Source organism: Haliotis cracherodii, unplaced genomic scaffold (assembly GCF_022045235.1).
Source record: "Haliotis cracherodii isolate W230 unplaced genomic scaffold, xgHalCrac1.p SCAF_2, whole genome shotgun sequence".
NCBI lineage: Eukaryota > Metazoa > Mollusca > Gastropoda > Lepetellida > Haliotidae > Haliotis > Haliotis cracherodii.
This window is the reverse complement of record NW_027266275.1, coordinates 53,440,482-53,452,632: the sequence shown is the minus strand read 5'-3', so window position 1 is coordinate 53,452,632 and position 12,151 is coordinate 53,440,482. Positions and strand designations below refer to the sequence as shown.

Sequence of the window (12,151 nt, the reverse complement as noted above, 5' to 3'; positions counted from 1 at the left end):
GCAATCTTTCACGCTATTTATAAAAAAAGTGCATTGTCACAGATAACATGACGTCATTTTTAAAATTCATAAAATTCATGACGGTGGTAATTAAAAGGAGAGTACGTGAAAATATTTAAAAAAACACTCCTGTTTTCCATTGTATTTTCCTGTCAGTATCTCTCTATGCCTAATTGCCCCAACATACCCGTTGTCTCGGGGGATAAAAGATATTGCGAACAATTGCGAAATGAAACTCCTTTGTCCCCATACCTGTCAGTCACTTACATGACGTAATCATGGCATCCGCCAAAGGCGTGTAGATATAATCCTTTAACAATTAAACCCAAACATACATTTTAATTCCACCCAGATGTTTAATGTAGGAAACAACGAGGTTTTCAACTTGTCAACCTGTCTAGAAAAATATCATGTTTCGTTCACACATTGTTGGCATGACCCAGCTTGACCTTTCACGCGCGTCTCAAGCTAATCGATTAATGTCTGTCGGATCTTGTAAGCCCGCCTTTCTCTGTCCTTTGTGCATGTTTTTTTCAATGGTGTCGCATTTTAATGAACATTTTAGTAAAGGAGGATGTCATGCTAAAGAATTCATAAATATAATGTTTTATGTTTAATAGTACGGGGAAATAATTAATTTAATAAAAAGGGATGCAGACATTCACCTGTGAATAAATTCTCCACCTTTACTCACCTAACTCTATCCGAAAATATCAAAAGGTCTGGATCCCTCCTGTATATTCAGGTAAAACCGGTTATGCTAGTTGACAATTAATGTTACGTTAACCAAATACGTATATACGTCTTTGCGTAAACAATGTAGGTGTTTCTTTGTTCCCAAATCAACCAGGATGTTTGAAGTAAAAAGTAAAAAACAACATAATAAAAGATGTTTTCAATCCATGAATGATACTATTTGACAAACAGCTTATGTTTCATAATAGTGTACCCCGTAACACCCGCGACCGTGTAAAACAGCAGGGGCTGCTGTCAAAGCTATTTATTGAATAATTTTTAAATAGAATTATTTTTCGTTTAATTCTTTTTTTAGCGAGTTGGTCGCTACGAAGTCAGAGCATCGGACAAAAATTGAAAATCTGAAACCAAAAGACAACAGATTTTCATCAATTACAAATAGATCTACACTGTAAATGTGCTTTTGCTGAACAGAAACATCACAACTTGGGAGACGGATCAAAAGCGGATCGAAATCTGACCAATGGGTGTTGAGAGTTTTCATCCAATGGACGTCAGAGGTTTGTCGTACACTAGCCAATGAAATGTCTGTTTCAGCGTCCAATCGAAACCCTTCTCTTTGTAGAGACACGAACCAATGGGTACAGCCCATGACGAAGGCAGGTAATGTATTCATAACCATCGTTCGTTGCGATTTGTGCGGCAAATTGTAAAATTTCTACCTCAACAAGGAAAGGAAGCAGTTTTCTCCGTTCGGTAAGTGGGTACAATGTACCAAATCCCTTCTTAGAGTTGTTTCGTGTAGGTGAAGTGAAAGAAATAAAAAAATATTCTTAAAGTACTGACTAAAACCAACCAACGTTAACGGTTTACGTAGTGGGAAGTTTCCGTGTAGGCGCCATGTTCTTGGGGCACGCTATGTCTATTTTGACAGGCTGACATTATTTTTCGCGAGGGAAATGGTGACAATGTGATAAGTATGTGTCCTTAAGCTTGTTATGTACCCATATATTCTTAATATTAAATCGCAACGAATTTTAGTAATGGCATTGTCTATTTATTCGATGATTGTTGATCTTTGTTGATAAACTGAACAGATGCTATTAATAGACCAACACGCTGGTTTGGGCTTGCCAAGTCAAATTCATGACCTAAAAAGTACGAGAGTTGCCTCATTAGATGTATAAATTAGTCTCAATTTGTTATTTTCTGGTTTTTTTTATGTTCTTATTTCAACATTATCCGCCTTGTGCAGTGTTCCCGCCATTTTGCTGTTGTCAATATGAACTATTCAGCCAAGCCAACATTGTACAGAATCTTATGCATGCAATGTCTTGCTTGCATTAGCCATCTGATGTATTTTATTTTGAAACCGAAATGAGCTTTTATCTTCCGACAGTTTATGCATCACTCAAATATATAGGCCTACATAGCATTTTGGTGGCAACCTAGCCAAAGATATATTGTTTTCCCATCTTGATCAGTGTACTGATTGTCATATCTGCCTTCTACTAGATTAGGCCTAGTCCAGTTAAATATTATTTGTCAATTTGTTTCGGGTAAGTATAACAAGTTAGTTCCTAGACAAAATGAAAGAAATGTTTCAGCAGCGATAGAAATTGGCAATAGTCCTGAAGTACTTGCCAAACTGCCCAATAGTTAAGGTATCATAAGGACAAGTAGAAATTTGCCATTTTTAAGGGACTAGTAGGCTAAAACTGTTAGTTTCTACCACTCTTCAGCTGGACATAATGGGCCATTGAGTAACTGGATTTTTTGCTGTCATGGTCTGATGTTAGGAATCTAAATTATCATAGCTTTTCAAAATGTGAGGTGATTTGTTGTTACATGTATTCCAATTTTCCATTTTCAGTTGAACAATGGCGCGTACAAAGCAGACAGCACGTAAATCAACTGGTGGTAAGGCTCCTCGTAAGCAGCTTGCTACTAAGGCAGCCAGAAAGAGTGCCCCGTCCACTGGTGGTGTAAAGAAACCCCACAGATACAGGCCTGGAACTGTTGCCCTCAGAGAAATCCGTCGTTACCAGAAATCAACTGAATTGCTGATCAGAAAACTCCCATTCCAGAGATTGGTCAGAGAAATCGCTCAGGATTTCAAGACAGATCTGCGTTTCCAGAGTGCAGCTATTGGAGCATTGCAGGTTTGTTACACTCATTAACATTTTGTTTAAGATTAACAATTTAATGCACAGATGGTTTCCAAACTGAATAGCTCCCACAAATGTGACCTGATAATTGATCAGTGATAAGAGTTAATGTATATCTGTGGTTAAAAATGATATTTTGACTATCTATTTTGCATTCCAAGATTCACGTTTTATGAATTTATAGGTAAAGATTGTTAACCAAAGAATTTCATTTTGCAGGAGGCAAGTGAGGCTTACTTGGTCGGACTCTTTGAGGACACTAACTTGTGCGCTATTCATGCAAAGAGAGTGACCATCATGCCCAAAGACATTCAACTCGCCAGGAGAATTCGTGGTGAACGTGCATAAGTGACTCAAAAAATTCAAGACAGACTTTTACATTCATGAAGCCATCATCCCAGCACATCAGGATCATTTTTTGAACCAGTTTTACAAATTTCATAATATGGTTGGAGTGAATTTTTATATTGTCATCTAAAGATTCTCAAGAGGTAGTAGATCAAGTGATTTATATAATCGTAACTTATTTTCTGAAGGATTCTTTTCGTCTGGTCCATCTTGTCGCTATCATTTTCTTCTCTGCTATGTAATATAGGCTAGCCTTTTACCATTATCATTGTTTTATGTGTATCGTCTCATAATAAATGTAGACAAAAGTTCTTTTAGTGTTTGTGTGATGGACTGTCTTTTATTGGTGTTAAGTGTCAAACAATATCAGGAAGATAAAACCCGCAGCATGTCATTTCTCATCCGTATCTTAAATCATTCGATTTCAAAAACATTTTTTTTGTAGTGGATGATGAAAATTAAAAACTTGGTCAACCAATGTGTGTGTTCTGTTGACTTTCAAGAACAGTGGAACAAATGGATGGAAAAATCTGACACAGGTGTTTGACAAGTAATGAAATTATTTAAAATTTTGTAAGGTGGTTTGCTCAAAACAGGTGTTATATAAATTGCTGATCATGTTGGAAACTGAAGACAAACTGACTGATGGGATCACTAGTTGGGAGGTTTCATATTAATGGCTTTCGCCACTAATACAATGTTAAGTTGATGAAATTAAAAGTCAATAATGAAACTGCAATGCTCCAGATGTTGATGTCATTTTGTATTCACTAACACAGGACCGGTGCAGATGTTTATTAGCTCCCTTCTGTTAAAATAACATGGCGAAACATGGAAGTCTGGAGTGATTAGTTACTGTCAGGGTCATTCCTCTCCACCTATGAAAGTAACCTGTTTTGGATGACTGTTGCCTGTCCTTTGTACCACTGCCAGTCAAATAAAAGATGGCACAAACGTGAAATTATTTAAAAAATCAACTTTGTCATTGCATTGTATTATGTTAGGGAATTTAAAACAGATGGACTCTCATGTTGACCATTATTTGACAAATTTGAGAAGTACCTTTGAAAGATATATTTCGTGGCTTATGCCGACAGTCTGAAATGTTTATGTACGACATATTTTCCAGAATTTAATTGTCCAGAATATGTGGGTGCATATAACACACTGGTGCGTATTATACACGAAAAATAAGTCTTATTAAGTCGATAACAGTATTTTCGATTTGCGGGTCCAGTTTTCTTCACAAAGAAGGGAATGACACAATTAGTCCAGAAGGTTTTGTGTTTGGTATAAAGAGCATTTGACCATACTATAAGCTCTGTGTACTATAAGCTGGTCAAACTTGGGAGTAGGACAAAGAATTTCAGAATAATTATGGATCAGTCTATTTATGTCTGCATTTTCAAATGCTTTCTCACATAGTGGCTTAGAATGCAGCTGACAGGACCCGACCTAGTAGGTGTATACTGATGAATCTTGTGTGTGGGACACAAATCGAAAGCTGGGTGAACATGTTCAATACAGCAGTACAAAGTTTATTATATTTTTTTCCTGAAAAATACAGCTACTTTTCTACTGCATGGATTTTTGGGGGGTAGGATCCAATGTCAGGCGTATTTGTTAGTCTTGCTCACTTTTTGGCTGTTTCCCCATAGGGTTGGGTTCATAAAAATCAGGAGTTCACATATCACTATGCATGCATCACTGTATCGTTTTTGTTGTCCAGACAACATTTTTTATATCTGTGTGATGAATGACTAGAAACAATACCACAGCAGAAGATTGACGTCATTTGACAATTGTAGCTTTCCAAGAAGTTGGAACAGTGCATTTTCTAAAGGGGAGCTCAAGGATTAAGAAATAATGGGTAATGAAAAAATGTAAACACTCGCATGTGTGTCATACTGATTTACAAAACTCCTTTTTGTATCTTGCTCAGGGAATTCTGATACATGTTTCGTAAAATTAGCAAAACATCACTCTAATAAAATAAAGTTGTTATCCATAAATTGTCTACTTTGTGATCCGTCAACTTCCAATAAATGCCTATGACCCGTGAACTCTACTTGTCGTAAAAGGCGACTAATGGGATTGGGTGGTCAGACTTGGTTGATACATGTCATCGATCCCAATTGCATGGATCAGTGCTCATGATGTCAATCACTGGATTGTCTGATCCAGGCTCGATTATTTTACAGACCGTCATCATATAGCTGGAATATTGCTGAGTGCGGCATTAAACAACAAACCAACCAATAAAGGCCTATTAAACAGTTATGTTCGTATAGCAACACCAATTCAAATGTAATTGTACATTTTGGGTAGACTTTCCTGTATAAAACAATAGTCTAAAACTTATACTTGCCAACACAAGAAACAGGACTACAGTACATGTTAGTTAATATATGTAAAATTACTCGTATATAACATATTTGATTGGTTCGATCCACATGAACATACTTAAGTCAAGGATCATCATTTGGTTTAAAAATATTTTCATGATTTTGGGGTTTGTCTCTTCAAAATAAAACTCAGCTGAATGTGGACGGTGTAAAGATTTTATTTCACACAAAACATCATTTATAAAGTTATTGTAACATTAGTCACAAATTCTTTGACATCTGTTTTTGGTCAAGAATTTCTGTCATTCTCATTTCAAGATCTGTTGTATCCATTCCTCTCTCCTGACCATGTTTAATGGCCATTTTAACTTGCTGTTCCTCTAGCCCTGGCACTCTCTCAAACAAGGACTTATTAAGTTCTATATCAACATCATTTTCTTCCCTGATGAACATGAAATATGTAAGGAAAACAGCCAGACTTAAACTGATGCTGATTGGCTGGTACCAGGGCATATCTCTCCGCGGAGGACCAAAACTGTCCTGTGTGTTCCATGATGCTGCCTTGCTGCCTGTAAACTGTATCGCTTCATCACCATCAGTCTTCTGTCTCCTTGAAGCCCTCTGAGCACATGTTGCATGTAAAGCTCTGCAATTTGATAAAATAATTTTACTATATAATCATTGATGAACAGGTCAATCACAAAACAACATTTTAAAGAACAATGAAACAATTCTATTGCCCAACTAGAAATTCTAATTAATGATTATGTACCCTGGCATTAACTGAAAAACCCCAACACCAAACCAACAAAAACATGCTCAATTTTAGCAATGTTAAATGAACTAGCAAAATGCTTGCAGTAAATATATATGTCACAAATCGAGTAAAGCTGAGCAAGGTTGGTCTCGGATGGTAGTGGGATGGGTGACCCCATCAGCAGCGTGACAGCGAGAGGTTCTAGGGTTTTGGTCCTGTGTCTCCTAAGGCAAGTGACTTGGTTGGAATGTGTCTCTCTTCACCCAGTAGTAAAAATAACCCGGTTGGTTGAGATGGAATGAGACTTAACCTTCTATTACATGATAAGGCAGTATGGTTTGTATACTCCCCAGGGGGATGAGAATGAAAATGAAAATCGACTGCACACTGAACCAATGACCGGGGTAATAATGTTTTTGCTTTGAGCATGCACCAAGAGCATGAGGCTAGTGCTATAAAAGAACCACATTATTATCCCCCACCACAAAGAAGGGGGATATAGGAATGGGTGCCGTCCGTCCGTCCCATTTCGTTTCCGGAGCAGATCTTGAAAACCGTACCATATTTCTTCACCAAACTTGGCACATAGATAGATCTAGTGGTGAACTGGTGCCTTTGGATAGTTTTGGATTTTTTAAAAAAAGTTATTTTTCAAGTTTCCATGGCAACGACTTTGATTTAGACTGAAAATGGAGGTAGTCCTTGTTTCCGGAGCAGATCTTGAAAAACGTACTATATTTCTTTACAAAAAGGCCCAGTGAACATAGTTCTCAGGAACTAATGCATTGCACACACCCGACATGTCATATTGGTGGGGGATGTGAGTATTTCATGCTTGTCGTTATTAGGTATGTATGGCAGCAGCCACTGCATTTAAGAAGTAAATGATGAGTTGTTTAATGTACAGTAAAACAGCAGGGAGAATAAACCGTGAGGGGTGCAGTCGTTTCTTATACGAGATATCAACATACGAGGGGTGTTCATTAAAGATATCCCCTAAACCACTTAGGGTTATCATATTTGGTTGAAATTTCACATGTGTAATGATACATGTCTGAATTTGCAGCACCGAACTATTAATCTTACCACTTTTACAGGTGTTATGATCGAGTAGGGTGTGTAGAATACCGAGCAGTCATTAGGTTTTTATATTTGAAAGGTCGCACACCTAAAGAAACTTTCGATGAAATGAAAGCAACTTATGGGGAAGATGCCCCATCATATGATGTTGTTAAACGCTGGCATCGCCAGTTCAAGTGTGGTCGGACATCTGTGGAAACAGCTGCCATTCCTGGTCGACCCCATTCAGCCATTGATGAGGACACTATCCATCAAGTGGAGACCGCCATTTTGGCAGACTGATGTATAACTGTTCGCCAGTTAGCACAAGATGTCAAGATCAGTGTAGGTTCTGTGGAAAAAATCATCCATGACAATTTAAACATGCATAAGGTGTCTGCACGATGGATTCCCAGGTTCCCAGGTTGCTCACACCTTTCCAAGAGCAGGAACGAGTCAATTGCTCAAAGGATCTTTTGGAAATGTGCCCCAAAAAACAGGCAAACTTTTTTGACAGACTTATCACACAGACTAAAGTTCAGTCAATGCAATGGAAGCATGTGGAGTCACCACCCGCACGTATCCAACCCTCTGCAGGCAAGGTCATGCTCTCAGTGTTTTGGGACCAGCACGGAGTAGTGATGATGGATTTCTTGGCAAAGGGTACCACAATTACAGGAGCTTATTATGCTTCACTGTTGCGGGACGCTCTCAAGCTTAAGAGGCGTGGCAATCTGACCAAGGGTGTCCGTCTTCTGCAAGACAATGCTCCAGTACACAACTCTCATGTTGCCCAAACAGAAGCGCGGTCCTGTGGCTATGAAATCCTTCCACATCCTCCTTACTCTCCTGACCTTCCACCATCTGACTTCCACCTCTTTCCAACCATGAAGTCATTTTTGAAGGGAAAATGTTTCACAGATGATGAAACACTGATTTTTGAAGTCAAGACCTGGTTTGAGTCGCAAAATGGGGGCTTTTACAAGCGAGGTCTCCATAGTTGCATAAAACGTTGGGAGAAGTGTGTAACTCTTGGTGGTTCCTATGTGAAGAGAGACTAATACCTATGCCAAGTTTCATTCCAATAGGTCCATCGGAAGTGGGTGGGGGGAAATCTTTAATGAACACCCCTTGTATCATGTACAGACTTTTTGAGGATGTTCATAAAATGTGCAAGCTTTAAAAGTAGTCACCTTTAAGTTTAATACATGTAATGAATAGAATCATACCTCTGCAATGTTGGACAAGTCTATTTAATGAGGTTGGTTATGTTTTGTATTTCCCTACTTATTCTCACGTTGATTATCTGTACCAATTCTCCTCATACTGTGTCCTGTCTCATCCCTTTTAAGAATTTGTCCAATATATGATGTCATCAAGTTGCAAGCGTATTTTCTAATCTCCAGGAAGGATGCCATGATAGAACAATGTTTTATTTTGAAATAAACCACGTTTTGTTCTGCATTGCTCTTCACAATTTATCTTATATATCACAATAAACCACAATGTAACTCAAAAGGCAACACTCATCCCTGAAGTCCTCGGATGAACTTTGCGATCAGCCAATCTAAATTCTTCTAAATTTATCGAGAGCGAAGCATTCAGACAAGCATATATTTGATTTATGTATCTTGCAAACGAATATCTACGGAACTACAAATGCCCAAGACTGTGCTGTTATAATATACATCTTGTAGTGTTTGAGTGCTGTGACATCTACTCTCCAAAGATTGTACTATCGAAGGTATATTTGTATTCTGTGTTTTTTTTGGCTGAAAAGCCACATGCATCCTTCATTTAAATTCTATGGTCATGATACTGATTGACCGACTCTATAATTCTTGGACTCAAGACCAACTGTCCTTGTGATATCAAGCTACAGGAAACACTCAACATGAGTGAGTGAGTTTGTTTTAATGCCGCTTTTAACAGTATTCCAGTTATATCGCAGTGTGTCAGCTTAATGTGGGAGGAAAGCCCAAAGTGATGCAGGTCTTAGATGTTTACCACTTCGGTAAAACCCACAAGCACGGGTATGGTGCTGACAAACCTAAAAACATAATCAGGGTGAACCAGGATTCAAACCAACAATTATAGGTTTCTGGTGCGCCTAAAGGACGCAACTCCGAATCGCAATTGAATCGCAGCGCCTTAGACAACTGGGCCACCTGTGTCTCCACACTCAACATAGATAACAATCATATGTAGTAGACATATTATTATCTTAGACTTGATTGAATTTACTGTAGACTGTCTATAGTTCCACATGAAAGAACTTGAACCACCAATAACCCTTCATTGGCTTGCAAATATTATCAGGAGTAAGTGAATGAGTTATAACACTGCTTTGATTGATTTTTAAATTATACATTTTTTATCACCTTCCACTTAACAAGAAAGTAATTTAAACAAATTCATCTAGGCTAGTAAATTTTTCTGCCCCATGATTAAGATAGCTAATGAAGTGTTTAGGTTGATTTCTAATGCTACATATGAATCTTCCATCTGTTTTGACTAGACAATGTCTTTCTAGGAAGTAGTCAAATGCAACATTATATATGCTGGATGGAGTCCTATCCAGGATTTGAACCCACACTCTCAGTGAGGCACCTATATACCAGCACACAAGTCAGCGTCCTAACCCAGTTAGCCATAGTCAACCTTGGTGGCTGAGTGGGTTACCTTGCTAACTCGTGTGGGTTTAAATCCCGGATGGGAATCCATCCAAAAACGTGGTAGAATTTGTACATTACTGAGAAAGTGTAATCCAAAATATTGCAGGTTTCATGTGTTGTTATTACTGACACTGCAAAATACATATCTTTTAATGTAGTGACCACATATCGTGACCTACTACATCACTCAAAATGTTGACCACATTCTACATACTGCTGGTAACGTATTATGTTATTTCAGGGAATGGTGTACACAATGTTTCGATATGCACCTTACGAAATAGAGTTGTCAGTGGAGTACTGCACCTAACAATATAACCCTTTCACTTGAAACAATAAACATAAATAAGTTGCCATATCTTGGGGTGTTACAAAAACTTCGAAAAGCAGTTTGTCAGTAGTCATAGCCCAGCATTTGCACGACAGTGTTCTGCTTAGAAACTGAAAAAGTGGGGACAGGGACCCCTTAAGCATACATACATAAAGTCATTTTAAAAACTTTCGGGGCCACACTCTGAGAGATCATATTAAACTCAAAACCAGGTATGCAGGTTATGGATGCAGAATCACTGTCCACAAGTAACATTACTGATACACAGAATGTTTCACATGGCATCTTTCTCAGGTTAACATATTGCAGTAACAACATCTGATATCACATATTTAGTTTCAATAGCTTGTCTGGGAACACTGCCATTAGCATTTCTCTTCAAGGTATTCATGTTTTATTTAGTTTTGTCATTGAATTAGATGTGAGATGATTTATTCAAAGCTCACATGTCATAGTAATTCTTTCTGAGTTATGCTGCAACCAAGTGAGGGCACAAAGCCAGGTGACTTGAGGTGCAAACATTTTTAGCATTACCAGAACTACGACATCTATATTTGCAAAAAATGTGAAGCTCGATTCTGATTGTGATTTTCAGCCAACGAAAGACGCTGATTGTAAATTGAGACACAGAAGGCAACAAAAATCAGGATATTTACATTCAATAATAGAACCAGCTGTCTGAGTGATGTGAAGTATTTTTGAGACAGACCGTGACTCCCAAAAGAACTTTCAAGATCTGCCAGAAGTGCCATTTTCAGTCAAAGTCATTGCCATGTAAACTAAAAAAATAAATTTTTAAAAATCCCAAACTTTCAAAAGGCACCAGTTCACCACTACTATCTATGTGCCAAGTTTGGTTAGATATATCTAATGTTTTTTTAGTTCTGCTCGTGAAACAAAACGTGATGGATGGAAGGACGGACAGGACCCATTCCTATACCCCCCTTCCACTTCATGGCAGGGGATAATAGACATGAATGCGCCAAATGTACCACTGAGGGTAAACATTGTGCGTGAATCAATATTGCAAGAATCCTGCGAGGCCGCTGTCTTCGCAGTACAATGCACATTGTTAATAAGCCAAGATGAACACTACTGTTCTACTACACATCTACATCAAATGGACACATTCTTATTGTATTTCATCACTATTTTGCACAATCAAGACTGGTTATTATCTGGTGTTGGCATAATATATTTACCTTGCACAAGTTTGTTGTGTTTTACATAACTGGGCAACAGCAAGACACTGCCGTGTGAACATCAGTCTTATCATGGTCTCAGCAAATGCTTCTTATCCTGAAACATCAAAACCGACATCACCAACTATATAGCTAATTATTCCCGGTCATCAAAATTACCTAACCACAACCCAGCACCACACCACAATGATATCATTTCTAACACCGTTATTTTAGCAATAAAAACAACAGCAACAAAGGCTAACGTTTTGGACATACATGTACTACTACGAGATGAAATGTGCCTTGTTTGTGATGCTGAAGGTTATAGGCCTACTCGCGTCTTTGTATGAAAATGCCCGGAAAACGGGGCAGTATCTGATATACCAATCGTGCAACGATCATTACCTTCGTTACTGGTCTAACCATTGGCGTGAGAAAAATACAGGGGTCGAAATACAAAGCTATGTCAGTTGTTATAAAATAACCTCATATGTTATGTTTATGCAAGAGGTTCAACCGGAAGTAAACAAGTGCGAGATTACACGATTTCTTTCAAAATATGAAATTGAACTATGATACGGAAAGCAA

At 38.1% G+C, this 12,151-nt stretch overlaps 2 protein-coding genes across 2 annotated transcripts; one reads left to right on the top strand and one right to left on the bottom strand.

Annotated features, from left to right (window-relative positions):
* The first annotated feature begins 1,343 nt into the window (after positions 1-1,343).
* On the top strand, positions 1,344-3,690 carry LOC139468226 (histone H3.3A). Its single transcript, XM_071250054.1, has 3 exons — positions 1,344-1,452; positions 2,570-2,858; positions 3,084-3,690. The coding sequence occupies exons 2-3, from the start codon at positions 2,577-2,579 to the stop codon at positions 3,210-3,212; spliced, it is 411 nt and encodes a 136-aa protein (XP_071106155.1). The 5' UTR covers positions 1,344-1,452; positions 2,570-2,576; the 3' UTR covers positions 3,213-3,690.
* A 2,069-nt stretch (positions 3,691-5,759) lies between these two features.
* On the bottom strand, positions 5,760-12,079 carry LOC139469264 (uncharacterized). Its single transcript, XM_071251408.1, has 3 exons — positions 11,969-12,079; positions 11,582-11,678; positions 5,760-6,203 (listed from the first exon to the last, which is right to left on the bottom strand). The coding sequence occupies exons 2-3, from the start codon at positions 11,653-11,655 to the stop codon at positions 5,819-5,821; spliced, it is 459 nt and encodes a 152-aa protein (XP_071107509.1). The 5' UTR covers positions 11,656-11,678; positions 11,969-12,079; the 3' UTR covers positions 5,760-5,818.
* Positions 12,080-12,151: the final 72 nt, after the last annotated feature.

Bases quoted from the DNA above. Each gene is read 5' to 3' on its own strand.
- LOC139468226 (XM_071250054.1), top strand. From the start codon at position 2,577: ATGGCGCGTACAAAGCAGACAGCACGTAAATCAACTGGTGGTAAGGCT. The intron at 2,859-3,083 runs GTTTGTTACACT...TTCATTTTGCAG, and splicing joins CAGCTATTGGAGCATTGCAG to GAGGCAAGTGAGGCTTACTT.
- LOC139469264 (XM_071251408.1), bottom strand. From the start codon at position 11,655: ATGATAAGACTGATGTTCACACGGCAGTGTCTTGCTGTTGCCCAGTTA. The intron at 6,204-11,581 runs GTAAATATATTA...ATCAAATTGCAG, and splicing joins ACACAACAAACTTGTGCAAG to AGCTTTACATGCAACATGTG.